This window comes from Aulonocara sp. 'chitande type north' Nkhata Bay, linkage group LG22, assembly GCF_057382095.1.
Source record: "Aulonocara sp. 'chitande type north' Nkhata Bay isolate Kocher_YH1m ecotype deep benthic linkage group LG22, A_spYH_male_GT1.1, whole genome shotgun sequence".
NCBI classification, from domain to species: domain Eukaryota; kingdom Metazoa; phylum Chordata; class Actinopteri; order Cichliformes; family Cichlidae; genus Aulonocara; species Aulonocara sp. 'chitande type north' Nkhata Bay.
In genome coordinates this window covers 29,306,289-29,329,646 of record NC_141364.1, presented here as the reverse complement: position 1 = coordinate 29,329,646, position 23,358 = coordinate 29,306,289, and the positions used below count along the sequence as shown (strand labels likewise).

Here is a 23,358-nt window from a genome sequence, read left to right as displayed (position 1 = left end):
AATAAAAATTTACTCCCACCCCTCCCTCCTCTTCCGGTTAAACCACAGAAAACGCTGCGTGCCCCCATTATTAAAAAACAACACAAGGATGTGGCACCTTGGGCACCACGCTTATTAGAGACATGGAAATATTAACAGCAGTAAAATACAGATAACACCCCCCCCCCCCCCCAACCGGTAGCAGCAGATAGCCGCCCCTCCCTGAGCCTGGATCTGCTGGAGGTTTCTTCCTGTTCAAAGGGAGTTTTTCCTTCCCACTGTCGCCATGTGCTTGCTCATAGGGGATCATTTGATTGTTGGGGTTTTATATTCACAACTGTTGTTGTGAAAATATTCACAACAACAGTTATATTGCAAAGTCTTCACCATCCATCAGCCATTACAATACAAATAATAAAAATCTTGAAATACATAAAAATGTTGATGTTTGATTTTGTTTACTTTAGTTTTGTTTACTACTACGTGTCTGATAGTGATTGTCTGAGTAGATAAAACAGTGGTCCTGTACCACCAACATCATTATGGAGATGTGTGAGAATGACTGGGAGTCAGACTGGAGGACTACTGTGAAATCAGAAAAAGCAGAGTGGGGAGGTACTTCCTGTACATTGCTTCTCCAGCTGTGTAAATTACATTTTTCTCAGCAGCAACAGCTTTGGGGTTAGGAGAATACCAGGACCAGTCAGTGCACAATGACCAATTCATCAGCTGCATAACAGCAGCTGGAGCCTCACAGCTGGAGCGCACTGTACTGAGTGAAACATTTTCACACTTCACAAGAAATAAGGACAGAAAACTTTCACCTCATCATTCCCCAAACAAAAGGGTTTCATTTCCAGATGCCAGGAGGACTAAGATGCCACTAAAGGCAGAATAAAAGCAGCATGCATATGGCCCTTTTCCATTAGTACCTTCTAGGGGTGGGTTTTGATCATCAATTTTTCGATTAAAATCAATTCTAGCTTGCATAACATGATATTGATTCATTAAAACCCTGAATTGACTTTTAAATATAAATTCATTTTGCTCAAAATGCCAGAATATCAGGTTAAACCTTACAAAATTTCGACAACCACCCAACAGCTAAAACAGTAAATGAGAGCTGGTGCACGGATTCTGCACAAAGACGTTTCCTTGCTATCTGGGTAAACACTAGTGATGGGATTTCCGGCTCTTTTTAGAGAACTGGCTCTTTCAGTTCGGCTCACTAAAAAGAGAATCAGAATCAGAAAGGGTTTTATTGCCAAATGTTGAGCGGGTTTACAACATTAGGAAATTGCTGCGGTGCTTCAGTGCAAACATACTGTTATAAATTAAGCTTAAATAGACATGAAAATAAAAATGAGAATAAGAATTAAAAGTGCTAAGTAGATAGATATATACATGATATATACATGAGTGCAGGTGGTGATCAGTGCCAAACATGGAATGATGCAGTGAACACAGCGTAGGGTCATGTGTTAGGGGTGGGAACAGTCATACGGTTATTGTTCATGTGTTCAACAGCAGAGGGGAAGAAACTGTTCTTATGGCGAGAGGTTCTGGTGCGAATGGACCGGAGCCTCCTGCCTGAGGGGAGCAGGTCAAACAGACTGTGTCCAGGGTGAGAAGGGTCAGCTGTGATCCGAGCTGCACGCCCCAGTGTCCTGGAGGTGTACAGGTCCTGCAGAGATGGGAGTCTGCAGCCAATCACCTTCTCAGCAGAGCGCACAACACGCTGCAGTCTCTGTTTGTCCCTGATAGTGGCTCCAGCGTACCACACGGTGATGGAGGAGGTGAGGATGGACTCGATGATTGCAGTGTAGAATTGTATCATCATCCGTGTTGGCAGGGTGAATTTCTTCAGCTGCCTCAGGAAGTACATCCTCTGCTGGGCTTTCTTAATGACGGAGGTGATGGTGGGCTCCCACTTCAGGTCCTGGGTGATGGTGGTACCCAGGAAGCGGAATGAGTCCACAGAGGTGATGGGGGTGTCAGTCAGGATGATGGGGGGGAGTGGAGCTGTGTGCTTCCTGAAGTCCACAATAATCTCCACTGTCTTCTGGGCATTCAGCACCAGGTTGTTGTGGCTGCACCAGGACACCAAACGTTCAACCTCCCTCCTGTAGGCAGACTCATCCCCGTCCGAGATGAGTCCAATAATGGTGGAGATGGCTCTTTCGGCTCCGAACCGGCTCTTCAGGTTGTTTTGTTGCTTTAATTAATTTATTATTAACAATAATATAAAATTATGCACAAAAGGAATTACTAAGGTAAAAAAAGTGTTTTTATTTATATATGTTTATATATAAATATATGCAGTGGCCCCTAGAGACAAAACACGTACAAACTCCAAAACACATTTCTAGCATGAACTGAACTTCCAAAACAGAGCTACCTAGATCACTTAAATTACACAATTGAAAGCATGAAAGCATATGTGTATTGTTTGTGTATTTATACACAAGCATTCATATATAGTCAAATAATGAAAAAATAAATAAATAAACACACCAAATCCGGTCGTTGGTACTTGCTGGCTTGTGTAGCCCCTAGCATCCTGGAGCATTTCTGTTGTGTTTTGTACGTGTTTTGAGTTTTTATGTGCTTCTGAGTTTGTACGTGCTTTGGAGTTTGTACGTGTTTTGGAGTTTGTACGTGCTTCAGGGTTCGTACACGATTTGAAGTTTGTATGTGCTTTGTCTGTAGGGGCCACCATAAATATACTTTTATTTATTCACTCCACATAAAATGTAATAAATAAATCATATAATACTATATAACTATTTAAATTTTCAGCTTTTTCCTTTTACAAATTTAAAGTGAAACAACATAAAACACGGCAAACCACAACACAATTAAATATAAATTATAATATGAAAACAAAAAGAAGATGCATATTCTCTGTTATATGGACCTGCATGAATAAACTTTCTGAATCCTTTATCATCCGCAACTGAAAATAGTTGTGGATGGTTACTATTTTTTATTTTATTTTATTTTATTGATTAGCATTCAAATATCTCAATGAATACAGAACAAAGATCTACCACAAAGCAAGAAAGCATGAGACAAGGCTAATCAAAAGGTATTGGCTGAAGCATTTGCTTATTACGCCAATACGGAAGAGGATACTGAACACAATAAATTATATAATGCAGGCAACTATCTGAGAGAAAATTACTGCAGATAAAACTAATTACAGGCTGTTATTTGTGTATAGGTTCTTGCATTGACGGAGTGAGCGATGTATGCTGGGTAATGGAACAGCTAGCGATTGGGTGAATTTATTGCACCGGTTTTATAAACTGTTCTACAATCCTTTTGATATTTGGAAATCTGTCGATCATTCTGCTACAGCTGTAAGATATCTTCTCCAACTCCTCTGAATACATGCAGTCATTTTACCGTCTGCTTTGGCTAATCACGCTCTTACGTATTAAATTAAATTAAATGCCTAATAAAAAAGCTGTTCTTTTTTATTAGGCAAAAACATTTTCGGCAAAAAAACATTATGCAAAAACATTTTCGGTGCTGTTAAGGAATTCACAGCGACTCACTTGTTTATTTTTGAGAAAGTTTTTTTTTTTTATCATATTAGATGAGCGGCAGTGACGTCAACGTACTCGATCGTACCACAGGTAAGTGCGAATCTGAATCTGTAGATTTTTTTAAATTATTTTTCTTATTTAAAACCAAAAAGAAAAACCCGAAACAGTGAGCTCACAAAGCAGTTCCATGGGTTAAGATTAGCAATTTCGTGGAACAGCGAATGACTTAACATTTATTAGCATATATGTTACCACACCACATGTGCTGTAAGTTAGCTAAATTCATTTCTGTTAGCCTATCAAGTTAAGCTTATCATATATCATCATCCAGGGTACAGTGATAGAGAAGTGTGTGCTGACGTTTGCTGTTGTTGCCACTTTGTAAAGTTTGAGGGTTCTAATAAGGGTCAGTGTTGCCAGATTGGGTTGATGCTCAAATTGAAGATAGACGTTATCTATCAATCTAGCTCTCTCTTTATGGCTCTCTCTCTCATTCTGGCTCTCTCTCTCTCTCTCTCTCTCTCGATTTTAAACTTAATAACAGCATTACATAATCATTAAATAGCAGACCGATCATCTATGCTGCAAATGAAATACAAATGGACACTAAACAGGGTTTATCTAAATCGTTACAATAGGGTTTAATGTATATATTTATTTATAAGGTGCTTCTGAATTCTGAATACTTTTTTTTTTCTAAACAGGTTCTTCATCAATCAGCCTATTATTGATTGATTCCTTCCTACATCTGCTTTTTGAAAAACTCCTAAAGGCACTTTTAAGAGCCACGTCAGTCTGTTTGTATCTGTTCTTACTGCTGTCCTTATTGGTCTGTCTCTCTGTTTCTATCCGCATTTCTGTCTCTTTAACTCTTCAGCTTTTTTCTTGTTGTCAGTGTGCTGGTTAACCTATAATTTGCCTTTTGTCTGTCTGCTGCCTTTTCTGTCTGTAATTATTCTTTGTTTCAACATGACACGCCCCAAATTCAGGCCCTGTACATTTTGCCAGACTCCCAATCAGGCAAGCAGAAGAACCTGCTATGTCTGCTTCAGAAGTCTGTCCAGCAAAAAGAAGCTAAAAGAAAAAGTAGAATCATTGGATAGCCAGTGGGCACAAGTTGTCTTGAAAAACAGAAATGTTTGCCGGATAATTGATTCTGCCCGTATTGCAGTAAGTAAAAAAATTTTTGTTTCATATATTATCATTAAGTTGTTATAAGATGTTGCTGGCACATTAACACAGCTCATCATATGTGCTTTTGAGAACATGCAACAATATTTTATCTACATTTTGCTAAAGACAAACAATTACTTTAACTGTAATACATCAGTGGTGGCTGTATGTATTCATATCAGTATGAATGTGTAAATGGTCTGTATTTGTATAGCGTTTTACTTAGTCCCTAAGGAACCCAAAGCACTTTACACTACATTCAGTCATCCTCTCATTCACACACTGGTGATGGCAGCTACATTGTAGCCACAGCCACCCTGGGGCGCACTGACAGAGGCGAGGCTGCCGGACACTGGCGCCACCAGTAGGCAACGGGTGAAGTGTCTTGCCCAAGGACACAACGACCGAGACTGTCCAAGCCGGGGCTCGAACCGGCAACCTTCCGATTACAAAATGAACTGCCAACTCTTGAGCCACGATCGCTGTGTGTGAATGCTTAAATGGAAACTTCTAAGAAGCTGGTGTGAATATGGGTTAATATTGCATGTTGTATAAAGCACTTTTAGTGCTCCACGAGAGTAGGAAAACGCTATATAAGAGTCATTTCATTTACCATTTAACAACAGGCTGTGTTTGACTAATTTGTGCCAACTATTTTTTTTATTAATTTCAGGTGCAGAAACTTGAGTCTATAGGCTACAAGCCCATTTTATTTATTGGCAAAAAAGACAAGGATTCACATAAGTGGGTAGCAGATGTTATTACCCATTTGGACCCCACTTCTACTACAAGAAATTTCCTGGAGAAGATGCAGAGGGCTTATGAATTTATACTGTCTAAGGGTAAGAGTGAAGTCTGTTGTATACTTTCAGTCCAGTTAATTAACAAGTCGTCTCAACTTGCTTTCACAATCAGAATACTTCATTAATCTTTAAGCAAATTGTGTAAGTATATTTTAAGGTCATTAAATAACCATTGAAGGATATGTTATCAAAGGCTTCGTTCACACTGCAGGTCTTAATGCTCAATTCAGATTTTTTTGTCTGCTTGTTCACACTACAAATAAAATGTGACAGCAAACGCGCTCTAGTGTGAATGCCCAAAGTGCCTGCATGCGCAAAAGAAGACGTCACACACATTGCGCTCTGTTTAGACCCAGACCAAACAGTATTGTTTGACTGATGGCCCTTATTATAAAGACTTGTTTGAGACTTTATGTTTCCCAATTTTGCTTTAAGTTATTTTGTTATTTACATATGGCCTAATAATGATCCTTATTGCTGTTTTAGAGAGGAGCGGTGCTTCAAAGAGTAGTTTCAGATTTCTGTCAGAATCTGCAAATATAATGTTCACGTTTCTCCAACATTGTCTTCCCAACAGTTTAGCTGGATGGCCAGGAAGCGTTCATGATGTCTTCTGTGGTGCTTCTCTGGCGCTGATAATTGGCGTCTGTCTTGTGTCAGTGACGTGGAAGATCGATTTAATGTGACAGGACCGTTCAAACAGCAGTCGCTTTCTAAAATATCAGCTATGTATCGGATTCAGTAACACATACGAACGTGACCCAAATTGGATTTGAAAATATCGGATTTGTGCCGTTCACACTGTCAGACCATGATCGGATATGGGTCGCAGAGGGTCAAAAAAATCGGATTTGCTGCGCTTTCGCCTGCAGTGTGAACGTAGCCAAAGTGTAGTTCCTGCTAAATATAAGGCCTTTTTTGAAAAATATTTTTATGAAAGTAAATATGTTTTATAGGAACCTCCACACCAGTGCACCCCAATACCCCCACAGAACAGCAGCTTGTGCAGTCCAAGAATTCCACCAAGGAGCATTGTGCTGACAAACAGACCCACATCAAAGAGCACGCAGAGATCCCCAGTGAAGAACAGGCAGAGACCCTGATCAACAAGCAAGCAGAGAGCCTCGCCAAGGAGCAGCCTGAGATGACCACCCAGGAACATCAATCTTCTAGGCTCCTCGAGGAGCACCCAAAGAGCCTGTCAGACGAGCAGACAGAGACTGTTTTTGTTCTCAATCTTGTTCCTTTATCTCCTTCTTCTGTTCCATGCTCCCAGTCTTTCCAAAAAAAGAAGAGAGACAGAAGCACCTCACAAACAACCTCTCCCACCTCTCCACCACCTTTTAAACCCGCAGACCAGCCATCTCTGCAGTCTCTTCATCCACCTGCTAGCCACGCGATCTCCCAGTCCTTAAGTGAGGGTGGCCAACATGAAAATAAGAAGAGAAAGAGTAAGTATTGCTTTGCATGTTATGTCTTGAGATTTTTAAGTTTCTTACCCAAAAATGATACATATGTTGTCCTAGAGAACTAACAAACCATTGCAAAGTATTATTCACTAGTTATTTAGCTGCATTTTGGTGTACACTATAAAAAGACTATAATTAAATATGGTCAATCCCTTACTTTAGTTAAGAGGTGAAAGAAATCTCCGTCCGTGGATCGGGCTTCCTTCGAGACATGGGCAGCGATAAGCAGAGTTCATCCTTTAACATAAACAACATTAAAATATTCTCATGCATGATCAATGGTTAATCACGGTACCAGCTGGAGTACCGGGAGCAGTTTGGAAAAACAAGAAGACGCGGAGACTGTTCTAGGTGTCATTCCAAACTGACTCAAAGGTTTATTCTCTGTGCAACAGTATATATAGAGGGAAAAGGTTCGTGTGTCAACAGATTCTCAGTTCAAACCGGTACAGACCAAATAAGGGAACGTCTTCCTGCCTTGTGAGCAAAGAAGTATCCTTTGTATAGTTTATCAGTTCAGCTACAATTTATGATCATCCCAGCAAAATGCACTCCTAGACATAGAATACAGAGTTCTTTCATTAGTGAATTCTGAAACGAACCACCTGGCCTTTAACAAGCTCTTTTCTAAGAGATAAGGAAGGGAGGATGGGAGTAAGGAAGTGGTCTCTGTGGTGTTTTCAACCTTGAGGTACCAACCTGTGATTCTTACACATTAATTCTTAGGTTACAGAGAAAGAGAAAAACAACTAGTAAATGGGCCTTATTGAGTAACAGTTTTCCTGTATAATATCACTATAAAACAATATCCTGTAAATGCTAACTGTAGTATCAAAATATCACAACAAGAGGACTTTGTAATTCAACTTGATTGGATTGAGAAAACTAAAACGCACTTTGAGAGAACATTTTAGTTTCTCTCAACAAATAGTGTATGCATTTATATAAACAAGGTCTGGTGGCACTCAATTGCAAAATGAAGGGTGAATTTTTTTGTTAATTTGTTGGTCCTAAGTGAAACTAAGTTTTTACATAGAATTGATTCACAATTTATGGTATGTACTTTAAAAAAAAAACTCAACTGAGGTGGGTTCACTTTTGGACCCCAGAGGACAAATGGAGTATGGCAATCAGGAGGATATTACAGATTTTCACTTCTTGAGTGAAAACTCATATTTGATTTCTTGTGTATACAGAGTCTTATGTTTTTTTTAAATGTAATTTTTCATTTCTTAGGCTGTCGAAGATGTAGTAGGCAGAAGGTGTTCCAGTTTGAAGAAGTCACTGAGAGCAGGATAAATGAGGTAATACTTAAAATGTTTTCATTTGCTTTTCAGTAGACTTTTTACAGTAAGCCTATCTCAAGTTGTTTTCATCCATGCACTACAGCCATGAACTGTGCTACATGGGTAAATTCAAATGTACTTTTGAGATTAGTGAAGGGAAACGATTAATGGAATTACATTAAAAGATTGTATTGTATTTCATGTGTTTGTTCTTAAACAATTCTGCAAAATTAATCACAGACATTGAATACTGCTACATCTTGCTACAAAAACCTACATGGCTAACATAGAAATGACTGTATATGAGGAAGGATCATATTTTTTTCTGTGTAAGCCTATATCCTCAGTTGTTCTTGTTGAATCAGGATCATAGAAAGCACAATTTATAGATCCTGATATATGCTGACCAGCCCTGTCTCACTATAAATAGTAGATAATCATGTGTAGTTTGAAGTGTTTAAATGGACACAATTCAAACAATTCATAATGGGATGATATTGATTATGTCAGTGTATGATGTTACAAGTACGTCAAACTTTCCGAAGAAAAGAACATAGCCAGAGTCAAAAACAGATAGACGCAGTTAACTAAACCTGTGATCAAAATAATTTTTTGTGAATGCCACAATTGGATACATGCTTTTCAAAATCCTATTATTATTTTTTTTATAAACAGAAATGCCTTACATACACATACCTACACATCTATCAAAGTGTGTTTACATGGGTCTGTGTGTGTCTCAGGTGTGCACACTGGATTACACACAAGCTTTATGAAGACACCTATCCATTAACCATGTTATTTAACGATTGCCTCTCTGATTCCTTCTGTCTAGGGGAACACAGAAGTAAAAGTGCGTTGGTTGCCTTGCTCTGTTTGGTAAGAAGCTCTTGATATTTCATTCTCTGAGAATGTTCTGTTTCCATCGATTACCTTTTTGGAGCACAAATGAAAATGGAAAACCAGGTGTTTTGTCACGTCTTACTTCTCGCTTTTTTTCTTATCCTATCTCAATTATTTAATCAATTAAGGATTATTGCAAAGTTGTTTGCCATCTTTGTCGAATCATAAAATAACAAATTTAATAAGAAATATATTTGAAACTGTTCAGAAAACACACGTAGTGTCTCACTTAGATGCAAAAGTACTGGGAATAATTCCAGCTGGACTGTGCTGGGGCCATAAGAGCACTCACATTAATTGTAAGAAATATATAAAAGCTATCAGGATTTTGACAAAGTGGAGAGAATTTGTCCATGTCTTACACAGATTTATGTGTGCCAAAGGATAAATCGCCTAAGCAGTGGAGGGAGTATTCAGATTCTGAACTTTCCAAAGAAGTACTAATATCACACTGTGAAAGCTTTCAGTTGTTTTGCATACTGTATTTCTAGCATTACAATTGTGTGACAGCAATGAATCTCTACAAATTAAAGAGTAAACAACAGCCTTTATAATAATCCAAAAGAAACTAATTATCACATTTGAACAATTTTTATTTTCACTTCACAGAAAGGATATTATGAAATGTTCAACTGAAAAACAATAACTAAGTCTTTCATATGTGTCGAGTGTAACTGTACAGTAGTGTTTTGTTTGTAATCCATCTAAATTACAAATAGTGTAGCAGAAGTTGAAAATATCCATAAAAATGACAATTTGCATTTTAGTACAGTACTTAAGGAAATGTCTTTATCATGTTCCACCTCTGGTGTTAAACATAAAAAGCACGAAGTAATCCCCAACATGATATTAATGTTTTTGGTGTTGTTTCTTTCAATAATTATATTTTCCAGTGGGAAAATCTGGGATGACACGTGGGAGCCAGCCAGTGAATTTCAACACCACTTTGCCATGCCAGATGTGCCACCTCCTTCAGCCACTGAGGAAGTCTTCTTATGATGTTGTGATGTTTGTTTTTCCATGTTACAAACAAGTAAGATATAATGTCTGAAAACTGAAGTTGTGTACTGTCTACAAGGAACACTTTCAGAAATATGTGGAACCAAAGGTCCATACATCCAGATGTCACATTGATCTTCTCTGTTCACAGACTGGATATGTTCATTTTCAGCAGTTTGATTGTTTAGAAATGTTAGACAAATATTTATACTTGTTAAAATGCATTGTGTTACGTAAAAAAAGACTTTATCTTATGTTGTTAACTACAATAGTAGTTCTGTGTTCTTAACTTGAATGTTTTTGTACAGCATTTATATTTGCTACATTCTTTAAAAAGTGAGTGTAGGCTGTTATAATTGTTACGGTGAATATGACCCGCAGCTAGCAACTCAATCCATAAAACACATCAGTCTGTTTCCCTTTGTTTCTCATATGAAGTTGTTATTGTAAACAGGTGTTCTGTTTAGTTTAAAGTATGAAGGCTGGTGAAATTGTACTGAGTACTGTCAATGAAAAGTAAAATAAAAAATCAAAGGTCTATTGAGATGTGAGAACTTGTAGTACTGTTTGATGTTGAGACTGAAAGTTTCCATTACTAGTAGTATCAACTTTCATAATTTTCTTAGATGCTCAACATTGACTTGGCCTTGATCCACCTACACTGTTATATAACTTCATTCTCTATGCAAATATTATTTTTTCTGCTTTGCACATATAATGTATACATAGAACACAGAAAATGTCAAATTGCACTACCAGTAATCATTTCAAGTGTGATGTCCCCACAAATAATAAGCATGTTAGATTATGTACACATATTTTCAAATTAAAATCAACATTGAATGTGGCTTTGTCCCATTACCACTGACAACATTCTTTTGAGTATTTTAACTACATTGATTATTAGAGGGTTAAGTCAACCCTCTGAGCTCTAACAGCACCTAACCCTGTATATTGGGACTATGTCATTTTTGGCTTTAGAAGATTACTAACAAATATTGGCCGTCATAGGAGAAAGAGAATTAAGCTGTTTCTGTTGAGAGATACGACCTGAACTACTATTTAGGGTTAGGGGCCAGTACAATAGCAAAACTGCTTAAAGAGATTGGAGCCAGAGGACAGGTGCTGCTGCAGGTTATAAGAAAATTAGCTGAGTGGGCCAATCACTGGCTGTGGTTAAAGAGGGCTGAGATCACTTGGGCAGTCAGCTATCCGCAACACACATGCCCAGAATTGATCAAACTGTGGTGGAGCTACCTAAGCAGGGGGCATCAAAAGGGTAGAAAACATAACACTATAATTTGTACTGTGATAGACCTGAAGCCTTGTTGACTGATACAGCTGTTTCAGGGCTCCTGGGGCTGTGCAGTTAACCTCATGGTAGTGAAACATAAGGCAGGAATGAAAAAAGGTTTTGCTTCTACCCTCAGCTCTTTTTCCTGTTTGTGGGAGGCAGTGGAGATGTAGAGGGTACAGCCCGATCTGGGCGCGGAGGTATGGGATGCCAGATCACATGCCCCAGTTCCGGCTCTCCTCTCTTCTATGTTATCTCTTTTCTCTTTCACCTTTTCTATCTCTTTAAGAAGTGAGGCTCTTTAAGCACTAAAGACCTAAATAGTACTTATCGTTTTGCAGTGAAGTGATAGAAGAAAATAAATTGTAGAAAACTAAATAGGAAAAAGTAGAAGAGAAATAACAATTTCACATCAACCAGTGACACACCGCGGGGCCTGATCAACCCTGGCAGGGCCTCCATTTATGAGGGTGTCTACTGGTAAGGGCCAAAACACCCAATGAATCCAAGGCCCACTACTGATGATGTGTCACAATATTTTTATATTATAATCTGGATTTGGTCTTTAATCCCTAAACCTAACCAAGAACTTTAAAAGAAACTAAAAAATGGCAAATATCTTTTGATAAAAGACCAAAAGACACTGTGAAGTTGATGCACACAACGATTTGTCCTCCTGATGAAGTTTCAGGACTGCCTTTCTCCATAGTGGCCATCCATCTATTCCTTTTGTGGAATAAATTTATGTGCTGTATGTGTCACAAATACCTAAATTTGATCTGGTGTGGGCTATAGTATTGAAAGGGTTGCATAATAAGAAATTGTTTTTGTTTGTGAAATAGATTTCTACGTTCTTTTTCACAAGTTACTTACATGATTGGCAGTCATTTTCAGTTTTTACATATCAAGTCTACAGTCATAACTATATTAAACAGAAATGTGTTTTATGTCTTTGTCATGGAAATATAAATGTCGCTAAATTTTAACTGTGGTGACAAAATGATCCATTGAAACTGCATGAAAACATCAAACTGACAGTTATTTTTCAACTTTATTTGATTGTGGTCATTGGTAATATAAAAACAAATAAACTACAGTGATGTTGGTCCACCCTAAGACACTGTAGGCTTAGTAACCACTGGATCAATTAATACTCTAAATTAAAAAAAAAAAAATGGTTGAGCACATCGCTGTACAACTGGAACTAAACAAAAAAAGTTATATATCCAAAAGTTAATTTGTGGATCAGGGTTGTTGTGACAGAACCAGCTGAACTGCCTACTGTACTGTAGTATGATTATTTTAAAAATAAGCACAAGTACTAGTAATGCACTCAAACATTATTGATACTGTTGATACGAATGATACATACCATGAAAATATACTTAACATGTACATCAAAATACTCAAGAATGAAAACTCTCACCTGTGACAAGCATACTTGAAATTTGCTTACAAAGTTCTATCAATCACATTTCAATATGTCTTGTAAATTCTGTGAGCCAAAAATATATTACAGTAACTTAACATGACAAAAATGTAAAAAGTACAAAATCTCCCTCTGATACATAACAGTGTACTATTATGTATTACCAAAATGCATGTTTAAAAACAGTGTAACAGGGTTGTTTTTAGCTCTACGAATGACATTAAATAAAAATGTGCCAGCTGTCTTTGTAAAAAACTATATGCATTGATGTGATGAAGTCTTGGGAATGCACTGTCAATGACTGGTCTATGGCCAACTTGAAAAAATTGGGGCCCCCAGCATTAAACCTGCAAGGTAGGAAGTTGATATAAGTTTGAGGACAAACTGATATATTACAGATATTTATTACCGGCTTTAATTAGAAAATTCAGAGTCACTGTAAAAGTCATCGTCGGAAGTATGATCAAGGTTAATGTTCTTTGCTCCTGACAAAACTTGCATGTAACACTGTCTTGCATGCAGCTTGTTTTGTTTCACATTCTGTCGTTTTCTGAGGATGATGCTCTGTAGACCTCTCAAACCCTCCTCACTTAGGCCACAATGCGAACCTTAAAAATAGAACATATAATTTAGTCTGCTTTAATGCCTTAAGAAACAGTCAGTGTTTTGTATGCATTACTTAAATACATACTTTTAAATATCTCACTGGAAAACAGGCCGGACAGCTCTTTCAGGATATCATCATATTTTGAAAGAGATTTCCAGTGATGGTCCATCTCTGTAACAAGAATCTTCTTTTCCTCCTCAAGTCTTCTTATTGCCATGATGATATCGAATGCCCCTCTCTTTGTTGTAAGGCTGACAGAGTCTGAAATGCATTTATAACAAAGTTATAAATCAATTCACAAAGAACGTCTGAAGTTGTAAATGATTTTAGGTCAACACCTGAAGCTTAGGGTTTCATTATATGTCAGATATGCTGAAAGTAGACAACATATATGTACAACTACCGCTGTGTGCCCGCTGCCACGGCCAGCTTGTGTCACCAGACAGAATTTCTTCCAAGCACAGAGTTTCTTTGTCTGGAAACATTCTGTTGTATTTTTCCACAGCAGAAGTCAAGATTCCTTTCTCTTCTCTGATCTTGCGACGAATCTTGGCACGGGCTTTATTTCCATCGGTGTCTTTGTACAGACGCTGGGATCGTCTCTTTATGCTCGCTACAAGCACTTCGATTCTGCTCACCAAGGGATCAATATCACTTGTGCTTGTTGTTGCTGCTTAGAAGAAATAACACAGCTACACTTACATAAAGTCATTGTACAATTGCATCACATTTTTGAATCAGTTTTTGCTCACCTTCTGCCCAATCCTTTACATCACTGACCCATTCATCCAGTTGACTGTCAGTCACTGCTAATTGGACTTTTAAGGACTCCAGGTTCTGAAGCTGGGTTAGAAGAGCTTTTGTGGCCTACATTGTCAATTTGAGATTAAAAAACAAACAAACAAACAAAAAACACTAAACACATGTTTACTCCAAATAATAAGAACACAGAGGAGTAATCATCTAAAAATAAAGTAACAATATCATTACCTTCTGATATCGATGGGTCAGAGAGGTGGCCAACTGGTCTAGCTTTTGTTGATTCCAGCGCATGGTCATAAGAGTTAGCATGTCACTCCGTCCTGCAAACAGAAAACGTAGTGTTACCACTTTCATCATAATTACACACTTAAAATCTAACTAGTGCAGGATTTGCCTTCTCACCTGCTTTGGACATATGTTTTGTGGTAACTGCAATCCTTGACAAAAAGGCATTACATTGCTCTACCTCCTCCCCTAGAGTCAAACCAGCCCCATCTTGATATGCTCCACTCCATTTCACCTGGAAAACACACACACACACACACACACACACACACACACACACACACACACACACACACACACACACAGATAAAATACGAATTACACAAAATGTTGATGTGCAATTGTTCAGATAAAGTCATTAAAGTCAGAATTTCATACCTCACATTTGAAATCGTGGGCTTTAGCATGAAAGACTGAAAGAAATGGCTTCGTGCTAAGAAGGTGCTGGAGCTCTGGACAGCTTTTTGTTACTCTTTCAAGATATGGCCAATACTTGCAGGTAACATCCATACAAAAAAAAAGTGATATGTCTATTGGCCAGCTTTTGTTGCAGGTACAAGGGATAAGCAAAAATTTCACCCCTGTACATATTTAGAGTACGGAGCAGCACTCCATGCCTACACACTGCAAGCTCCAGTCCCTCCTCATCCACCTTGCTGCTGGATCTTTGGGAGGTCTCTCTGGCTGCTGACCACTCCCCTCCACAAACACCTCGTCCGGAGACCTAAAATGCATTAAATAGCTGGTGACAATGTCTTTTCACAATCTCTTCAACAGAGTGTTAAAGGTTAACATAATTATGTCTATGTAATTAGAGCGTTCAATCTTACATGTCTGGATGTGCTGTGTATGTAGTCCACAAATCTTCCCACATCTTCATCCTTTGCTATGAAGGCGTCTTCAAAGATGCCCAGTTCCTCAGATCTGAACAAAATAGCAATACAGTATACTTTATGGTGTCATACAAAGTAAGTCCAAAGTTAATTGGTGCACCTTATAGTCACATTGTCTGAAACAAACGTTGGTATTACACATATTTTGCTGTACCTGGCTGCATTCTTGAAACGGTAATGCTTGCGGTTTCCATCCACTGAAATTGCAAGCATGTCTGGGGCACATGCATGACATGTGAAGGGATCCTCCTTTAAAATCTTGTCTAATTCATATCTCACGGCTTCCCACTCAAAGAAACTTTTCTGAAAGCCATCTGCAGAGATCTTTCCCGTCTGGTTTAAAATGAAAGACATAAAGAGAAAACAACTACGCTACAAGTGACTTTTAAATCCTGAATAACACAGAAGAACCATACTGTAAAGGATGCATAAACTAAAATGCTCACACGGCCAAAGTGGAGAGTTCGTTGATCAAGCATTTTTAAAAATGCTTTGCAGGAGAGTCCGGGTGATGCCATCTTCATTTCTTCAAATGTGAAGAAGACATCTGTTGCGTACAAAGTAGAAAAGTGAAGGGTAGCGGGCCAGTAATCACTTAGATTTAGGTCATCTACTCCAGCAGTCCAAGAAGCTTCACATGTCTCACACCTCAGCTCTGGCATGCTGAGATTGTAACGTCCTAGAAAAGTGAAAAACTCATGACTCCAGAGTAAAAGTTTATTATCTTTGGGTTAGGTCTTCTTTTTGTCTCAGACTATACTGCAACAATGCTTGTGAGGGTTTAGTTTTAGGTGAATTGTTTACAGATGGTTGTCAGTCAGGACAAAATGAAGTTCTTCTTACCATTCATTGTGACCACAGCAACAACCTTCCCTGGTCTGACCCTCAAACACTCTGGTGGACAGCCGCAGATTGTGACTGGGCTCTCCACAGGTACAAGTCGTGCTAAAGAAGTCAACATGTATGCGTAACATATGATTTAAATAAGTTTATTAACTATGAAGTAAAACGTTGAAATGTGACTAAGATATGGTAGGACCAACTGAGCCTTACTTGAAACAATAAAAAAAACAACTTAACAGCTCAAAGCTAACAGTGTAGTTGAGAGCTGAGGAAGCATCAACTTTTTTAAAAAATGAGATAGAGAGAGAGAGCGTAAGGGAAATGTATAAACAGTAAACATACTAAGTTTAGTCACAGAACTTACCATCATGGCAAAGGGTCTTATTTACAATGTAAGTTGTTGGAGGCAATGGCTGGAAGAATCCGGCAGTCATGGCACGTCTATTGTGAAGGACATATCTGGTGTGCATGATGACATCACATTTATCACAAAAAAGGGGGCGTGGTAGACAGTCACGACAACGAAGCACAGCTGGATTGCTCCCACATTGTTGGCATATATGTTCCGACACACTTTCTTGAGCTGCCATGGTATTCACCAGATGGGGTCTTTTGGCCCTCCAACTCTCTGAAAAAAGAGTTTTTCTTGTGCTCCAGTTCAAGGAAGCCAAAAGAGGAGCTTTTGGTGGTGGTGCTTCATGGTGATCGTCTGAAGAATCATTCAGTGAGCTCTGGAGTTCTTGTAGAAAGCGCTCTGTTGCCGAAAATGTTTTTGCCTAATAAAAAAGAACAGCTTTTTTATTAGGCATTTAATTTAATTTAATACGTAAGAGCGTGATTAGCCAAAGCAGACGGTAAAATGACTGCATGTATTCAGAGGAGTTGGAGAAGATATCTTACAGCTGTAGCAGAATGATCGACAGATTTTCAAATATCAAAAGGATTGTAGAACAGTTTATAAAACCGGTGCAATAAATTCACCCAATCGCTAGCTGTGCCATTACCCAGCATACATCGCTCACTCCGTCAATGCAAGAATCTATACACAAATAACAGCCTGTAATTAGTTTTATCTGCAATAATTTTCTCTCAGATAGTTGCCTGCATTATATAATTTATTGTGTTCAGTATAGGTCGTTACAATGTGATTTGGAAAATGTCTAAATATACCGACAAAAGCCACTTCCGCGGCAATCTCTTCAATCGGAGGACCCTTCACGTCAATTCCCGACGCGAGAGGGGTACCCTGCGCGTCCATATGTGCAGCAGAGGGGGCCTGACCATGCGTCACACGTTTGACGAGTTGGGAGTGAGAACGTGTTGGCAGCTCCTGTACACAGGGCTCGAAGCAAAGAAAAAGCAAAGCAAAAACAAATAAACAAACAAACAAAAAAAACTTTCCACCTTAGATAAGTAACTACATCAAAGCAAAACAGTCAAGAGTTTCTGTATCCGGTTGTTCAGTCTGACGTCACTAGCTTGATTTCTGTAATGAGAGGCATATTCGAATCGTCATATCTCCTTAATGAAGCAAAGTTAAGACATGAGGCTTGTCCCAGTATATCTTCAGACACTCCTGACGCTCACAATTCAAGAATTTCTTTCTCACCTATTACCGTTCTGAAATGAGTTGGACTTGTTTGAGGGTAGGAAATTCGTCCTTCGCTCAGATTTCTTCAGATTTCAAACTCTGGAAATGAACCACTTTTTTCTCTCGTCATAACTTTTTGTTGGATTTCCACAGAGACCTGAAAATTTCCATGACTGTTCACCAAAGCCTGCTGTCTCTTACGGTGAAAGAATGATATCGATACTCCAAATATATTTAGAGTTACAAAGCGTTGTTTGAGGGCAAGTCAAGGCAGTTTTTGCTTTGCTCTACTCAGTTATGGTGCATTACAAGTCAAATATCTTTAATAATTCATAATTTAATGATAAATTGTCAACACTTGAAGATTCCCCCATCCCTTCTGAACAAAACGGTGTAAGAATGACCACTCTAGCCCCTACGGTTAGGAAATTATGGTCATTTGTTTGAGGGGAGTCGTCACTATGAGAAATAGACTGCAATAATCCTGTGTCTCTCTGTGCTGCGTGCACCTGTTTTGGCGGGAAAAGGTACACAGCCTCTCTGGTGGTGGATTCAAATTCAGCAGCTCCCAGGCTGACCTAGGAACTTACTTCTCTCTCCCTGTGTGTGTGTGTGACAGAGAGAGAGAGAGAGAAAGCCTTTTAATGGGATGCTCTCATTGTAAGATTTAAATTCAATATATTTAGACTGGTTGACTGAATTGGATCGTGTGTGTCTCTCTGTACATGTGTGTTTCCTCACTAAAAAGAGACGGCTCTTTCGGCTCCGAACCGGCTCTTCAGGTTGTTTTGTTGCTTTAATTAATTTATTATTAACAATAATATAAAATTATGCACAAAAGGAATTACTAATGTAAAAAAAAGTGTTTTTATTTATATATGTTTATATATAAATATATGCAGTGGCCCCTAGAGACAAAACACGTACAAACTCCAAAACACATTTCTAGCATGAACTGAACTTCCAAAACAGAGCTACCTAGATCACTTAAATTACACAATTGAAAGCATATGTGTATTGTTTGTGTATTTATACACAAGCATTCATATATAGTCAAATAATGAAAAAATAAATAAATAAACACACCAAATCCGGTCGTTGGTACTTGCTGGCTTGTGTAGCATCTTGGAGCATTTCTGTTGTGTTTTGTACGTGTTTTGAGTTTTTATGTGCTTCTGAGTTTGTACGTGCTTTGGAGTTTATACGTGTTTTTACGTGTTTTGGAGTTTGTACGTGTTTTGGAGTTTGTACGTGCTTCAGGGTTCGTACACGATTTGAAGTTTGTATGTGCTTTGTCTGTAAGGGCCACCATAAATATACTTTTATTTATTCACTCCACATAAGATGTAATAAATAAATCATATAATACTATAACTATTTAAATTTTCAGCTTTTTCCTTTTACAAATTTAAAGTGAAACAACATAAAACACGGCAAACCACAACACAATTAAATATAAATTATAATATGAAAACAAAAAGAACATGCATATTCTCTGTTATATGGACCTGCATGAATAAACTTTCTGAATCCTTTATCATCCGCAACTGAAAATAGTTTTGGATGGTTACTATTTTTTTTTTTATTGATTAGCATTCAAATATCTCAATGAATACAGAACAAAGATGTACCACAAAGCAAGAAAGCATGAGACAAGGCTAATCAAAAGGTATTGGCTGAAGCATTTGCTTATTACGCCAACTCTTTTAACAAAACATCTTTTTGCATGCAGCTCCTGTACACAGGGCTCGAAGCAAAGAAAAAGCAAAGCAAAAACAAATAAACAAACAAACAAAAAAAACTTTCCACCTTAGATAAGTAACTACATCAAAGCAAAACAGTCAAGAGTTTCTGTATCCGGTTGTTCAGTCTGACGTCACTAGCCGTGTCTGGGTCTAAACTCCGCTGCAGGTCCATATATCAAACAATCACTATGGCATTACTGAGAGTTGAAAAACTGTCTAAAGTCTTTCATCTTTAATAAAATGATCAGCGTTCTGCTCTACCAGGTGTAACAATTGAGTTTAACATCCAGGCATCCATGAAAACGGAATTTATGACATTTAACGGAGTTAGAAGTTAGCAGGGAGTTAGCTCGCTAGCTTCTATCTAAATACAATATAGCATGTCCTGACTCCAGGGTTTTCAAGTCAAAAGTCAAAGTCAACTTTATTTGTCGATTCTGCCACATGTACAGGACATACGGAGAATAGAAATTGCGTTACTCTTCACTCCCTAGATAAATAGCAAATGAACATTTAAATATATTTAAATATAAAAGTGATTAAAAAATGCAAGTAAAATAATTAAAAAGTAAAAATTTAAATAAATACAATTTTACATATAACAAGAAAGCTATATAATATACAATATAATGGGTAAGTGACATTGAGTGTAAACCAGGCAGAGTAGTGCAAATAGGCAAATAGTGCAAATGGAGATTTGGAAACAAATTAAAACGTACAGCTCTGCTATCACTTCCAGCATAAATGAAGACAGAAAACTAAACAGCAGTGACGCTTGTAGGGTTACTGAAGTTTGGCTAGCTGGTATATAATGATGTGCTACGTGACCGCTAGCGACACAGCTATGTTAGCATAATATAAACAAGCTAACTTTTTTTCCACTCGATAAAAGTTAACGTGAGTGTTCTCGGTGGTCAGGAACAAATGTAATCGCATGGCAGGATGCTGTAAAAGGACCAAACTTCAGCCAGGAGAACAACTGAGATAATCCATCCACAATACGAGGTTAGTCATTCATATACTGCTGCATAGGCTGTAGTTACATCCTAAGGTTTTAAAAACTGAGCTTTAAATAAATGATTAGTGGTAATAAAAGCCGAGGGAGGTCAACAGGGATCACTGACTGTTTTAGGAGCTTTTTGAGATCAAATAGAAGAAAATACATAACATTAAACATGTTAACAACACAAAAGCCATATTAAACGCAGACTACTTTAGACCCGGAAGTAGGATTCGTCGTGTCATCACTGAACAACCGGATTATTATTTTTGCTCTTTTCATTCTTGATTCATATATTTTTCTAATACTCTATTTTTAAACATGTTTTTAAACAACTGAGTACTGGGGCAAAGCAAGTTATTTTGTGCTTTATACATTATCTGTGCCATTTTATATTCAACTAATCATAGAAATTTCAGGGTATTCAAATTAATAAACAAAATGTTAGTTGGTTCTATATAGTTTGATTGATTTATAATTCTTATAGCTCTTTTTTGTAACTTGAAAATAGGAAGAGTATTTGTTTTATATGCATTACCCCATATCTCCAGACAGTAAGTCATATATGGAAGCAACAGAGTACAATAAAGTGTGTATAATGATTTTTTTATTCAGGACATGCTTTGTTTTATAGAGAATAGCAATGGTTTTTGACATTTTTGTTTTCATATGAGACTTCCAACTCAGCTTATCATCAATTATCACTCCAAGAAATTTATTTTCATTCACTCTTTCAATTTCAATTCCATAAACCCTGATTTTAGATACATTTTTCATTTGTCTAGTGCCAAAAATAATCAATTTTGTTTTCCTTATATTTAATGATAACTTATTTACATCAAACCAGTTTTTTTTAATATATTTAACTCCTTTTCAGAAGCTGTTCTAGGTTTTTACCTGAGCAATACAGAGTGGTGTCATCAGCAAACAATACACATTGTAACAGTTTGGAAACACTACATATGTCATTTACATATAATATGAATAATTTAGGGCCCAGCACAGAGCCCCGAGGAACACCACAAGTTACCTTCAGCTGGTTAGATTTTACATTATTGATTTCGACAAACCTATATTAAAATCACCACAAATTATTTGCACTTTTTTATCATTTAGGTTGCTAAATATAGCAGCAAGTTTTTCATTGAATGTCTCAAGGCATGAACCTGGTGTCCTATAGATGCAACTTATAATTATATTGCTAGCTTTTTCAACATGGATTTCAATAGTAACACATACCAATATGTCATCTGTGGTGCTTGACATACATTCAATCAGACTACATTTCAAAACTTTATCTATATACAGGGAGTCCAGAATTATTAGGCAAGTTGTATTTTTGAGGAATAATTTTATTATTGTTACGTTCGCTGAGGGGAGGGTCCAAGGGACCGCTCCAGCCTCCGTCGTCTGCTGGAGGGTCGGTGGGACCGCTCCAGCCTTCATCAGCTTCGTCTGCCTTCGCTGAGGGGAGGGTCCGTGGGACCGCCCCAGCCTTTGTCGTCGCTGGAGGGTCCGTGGGACCGCTCCAGCCTTCATCCGCCTTCGCTGGAGGGTCCGTAGGACCGCTCCAGCCTTCATCCGCCTTCGCTGGAGGGTCCGAGGGACCGCTCCAGCCTTCGTCGTCTGCTGGAGGGTCAGTGGGACCGCTCCAGCCTTCATCAACTTCGTCTGCCTTCGCTGAGGGGAGGGTCCGAGGGTCACTTGGTGTTAAATGTTTGATTTTTGGGTGGGGGGAACTGTTACGTTTTGGTGTTGTCGGTGTGTTGTTTTTGGCGTGACTGTTATGTGTTTCCTGTTTTACTTTGAAAGTCTGTGTTATCTTAGTGTTTTCAGTTTACGTTTCCCTGTCTCGTCAGTTCTAATTTGCCCCAGCTGTGTTTCCCTCCTGTTGTCCATTTTCCTGATTGCTCCCTCTATGTATTTAAACCCTGTGTTTCAGTGCGTCATGGTCGTGATCTCCCCCGTGTTGTAAATAGTTTGGTGTTTTGTTGTAAATAAATATTTTGTTGTAAATAGCTGTAAAATAGATTTGTCGATACTTTCGTTTTGGGATTTTGGTGGTGAGCTTTAGTGGGGGTTTTTTGTGTTTTTTTTTCTTTATTTTTACTTTTTTTCGTGTTGCACTCCGGTTGCCTAGGCTGGGGTGTAACATATGGGGGCTCGTCCGGGATTGCCTTCGCTGGGGGGTCCGGGGACCGCCCCAGCCTTTGTCGTCTGCTGGAGGGTCCGTGGGACCGCTCCAGCCTTCATTCGCCTTCGCTGAAGGGTCCGAGGGACCACTCCAGCCTTCATCCGCCTTCGCTGGATGGTCCGTGGGACCGCTCCAGCCTTCGTCGTCTGCTGGAGGGTCGGTGGGGCCGCTCCAGCCGTCATCAGCTTCGTCTGCCTTCGCTTCAGCCGTCCGTCTCCGCTGGAGGGTCCGAGGGACCGCTCCAGCCTTCATCTGCCTTCGCTGGAGGGTCTGTGGGACCGCTCCAGCCTTCATCCGCCTTCGCTGGAGGGTCCGAGGGACCGCTCCAGCCTTTGTCGTCGCTGGAGGGTCCGTGGGACCGCTCCAGCCTTCATCTGCCTTCGCTGGAGGGTCTGTGGGACCGCTCCAGCCTTCATCCACCTTCGCTGGAGGGTCCGAGGGACCGCTCCAGCCTTCGTCGTCTGCTGGAGGGTCAGTGGGACCGCTCCAGCCTTCATCAGCTTCGTCTGCCTTCGCTGAGGGGAGGGTCCGTGGGACCGCCCCAGCCTTTGT

At 38.8% G+C, this 23,358-nt stretch overlaps 3 protein-coding genes across 3 annotated transcripts; 1 reads left to right on the top strand and 2 right to left on the bottom strand.

Moving 5' to 3' along the window:
- The first annotated feature begins 5,374 nt into the window (after positions 1-5,374).
- LOC147304420 (uncharacterized) lies at positions 5,375-10,693 on the top strand. Its single transcript, XM_086280565.1, has 5 exons — positions 5,375-5,545; positions 6,463-6,957; positions 8,212-8,279; positions 9,097-9,140; positions 10,058-10,693. Exons 1-5 carry the CDS (start codon positions 5,512-5,514, stop codon positions 10,161-10,163), a joined length of 747 nt encoding a protein of 248 aa, XP_086136691.1. The 5' UTR covers positions 5,375-5,511; the 3' UTR covers positions 10,164-10,693.
- Positions 10,694-12,552: 1,859 nt separating this feature from the next.
- Positions 12,553-15,119, bottom strand: LOC147304419 (uncharacterized). Its single transcript, XM_086280150.1, has 6 exons — positions 14,919-15,119; positions 14,484-14,775; positions 14,246-14,360; positions 13,897-14,166; positions 13,578-13,754; positions 12,553-13,494 (listed from the first exon to the last, which is right to left on the bottom strand). Exons 2-6 carry the CDS (start codon positions 14,610-14,612, stop codon positions 13,301-13,303), a joined length of 885 nt encoding a protein of 294 aa, XP_086136276.1. The 5' UTR covers positions 14,613-14,775; positions 14,919-15,119; the 3' UTR covers positions 12,553-13,300.
- Positions 15,120-15,771: 652 nt separating this feature from the next.
- Positions 15,772-17,534, bottom strand: LOC147304418 (uncharacterized). The gene is made up of 4 exons (XM_086279510.1): positions 17,447-17,534; positions 16,641-17,030; positions 16,277-16,378; positions 15,772-16,112 (listed from the first exon to the last, which is right to left on the bottom strand). Exons 1-4 carry the CDS (start codon positions 17,532-17,534, stop codon positions 15,772-15,774), a joined length of 921 nt encoding a protein of 306 aa, XP_086135636.1.
- Between the last annotated feature and the right edge of the window lie 5,824 nt (positions 17,535-23,358).

Excerpts from the sequence above, each read along its gene's own strand:
- LOC147304419 (XM_086280150.1), bottom strand. The coding sequence starts at position 14,612 with ATGATGAAAGTGGTAACACTACGTTTTCTGTTTGCAGGACGGAGTGAC. Across the intron at positions 14,361-14,483 it reads TGACCCATCGATATCAGAAG|GCCACAAAAGCTCTTCTAAC; the intron begins GTAATGATATTG and ends TTGACAATGTAG. Across the intron at positions 13,495-13,577 it reads TTCCAGTGAGATATTTAAAA|GTTCGCATTGTGGCCTAAGT; the intron begins GTATGTATTTAA and ends TCTATTTTTAAG.
- LOC147304420 (XM_086280565.1), top strand. The coding sequence starts at position 5,512 with ATGCAGAGGGCTTATGAATTTATACTGTCTAAGG. Across the intron at positions 5,546-6,462 it reads TGAATTTATACTGTCTAAGG|GAACCTCCACACCAGTGCAC; the intron begins GTAAGAGTGAAG and ends TATGTTTTATAG. Across the intron at positions 8,280-9,096 it reads CTGAGAGCAGGATAAATGAG|GGGAACACAGAAGTAAAAGT; the intron begins GTAATACTTAAA and ends CCTTCTGTCTAG.
- LOC147304418 (XM_086279510.1), bottom strand. The coding sequence starts at position 17,534 with ATGGACGCGCAGGGTACCCCTCTCGCGTCGGGAATTGACGTGAAGGGT. Across the intron at positions 17,031-17,446 it reads CGCGGAAGTGGCTTTTGTCG|AGCGCTTTCTACAAGAACTC; the intron begins GTATATTTAGAC and ends TTTCGGCAACAG. Across the intron at positions 16,379-16,640 it reads TAAGACCCTTTGCCATGATG|CACGACTTGTACCTGTGGAG; the intron begins GTAAGTTCTGTG and ends TGACTTCTTTAG.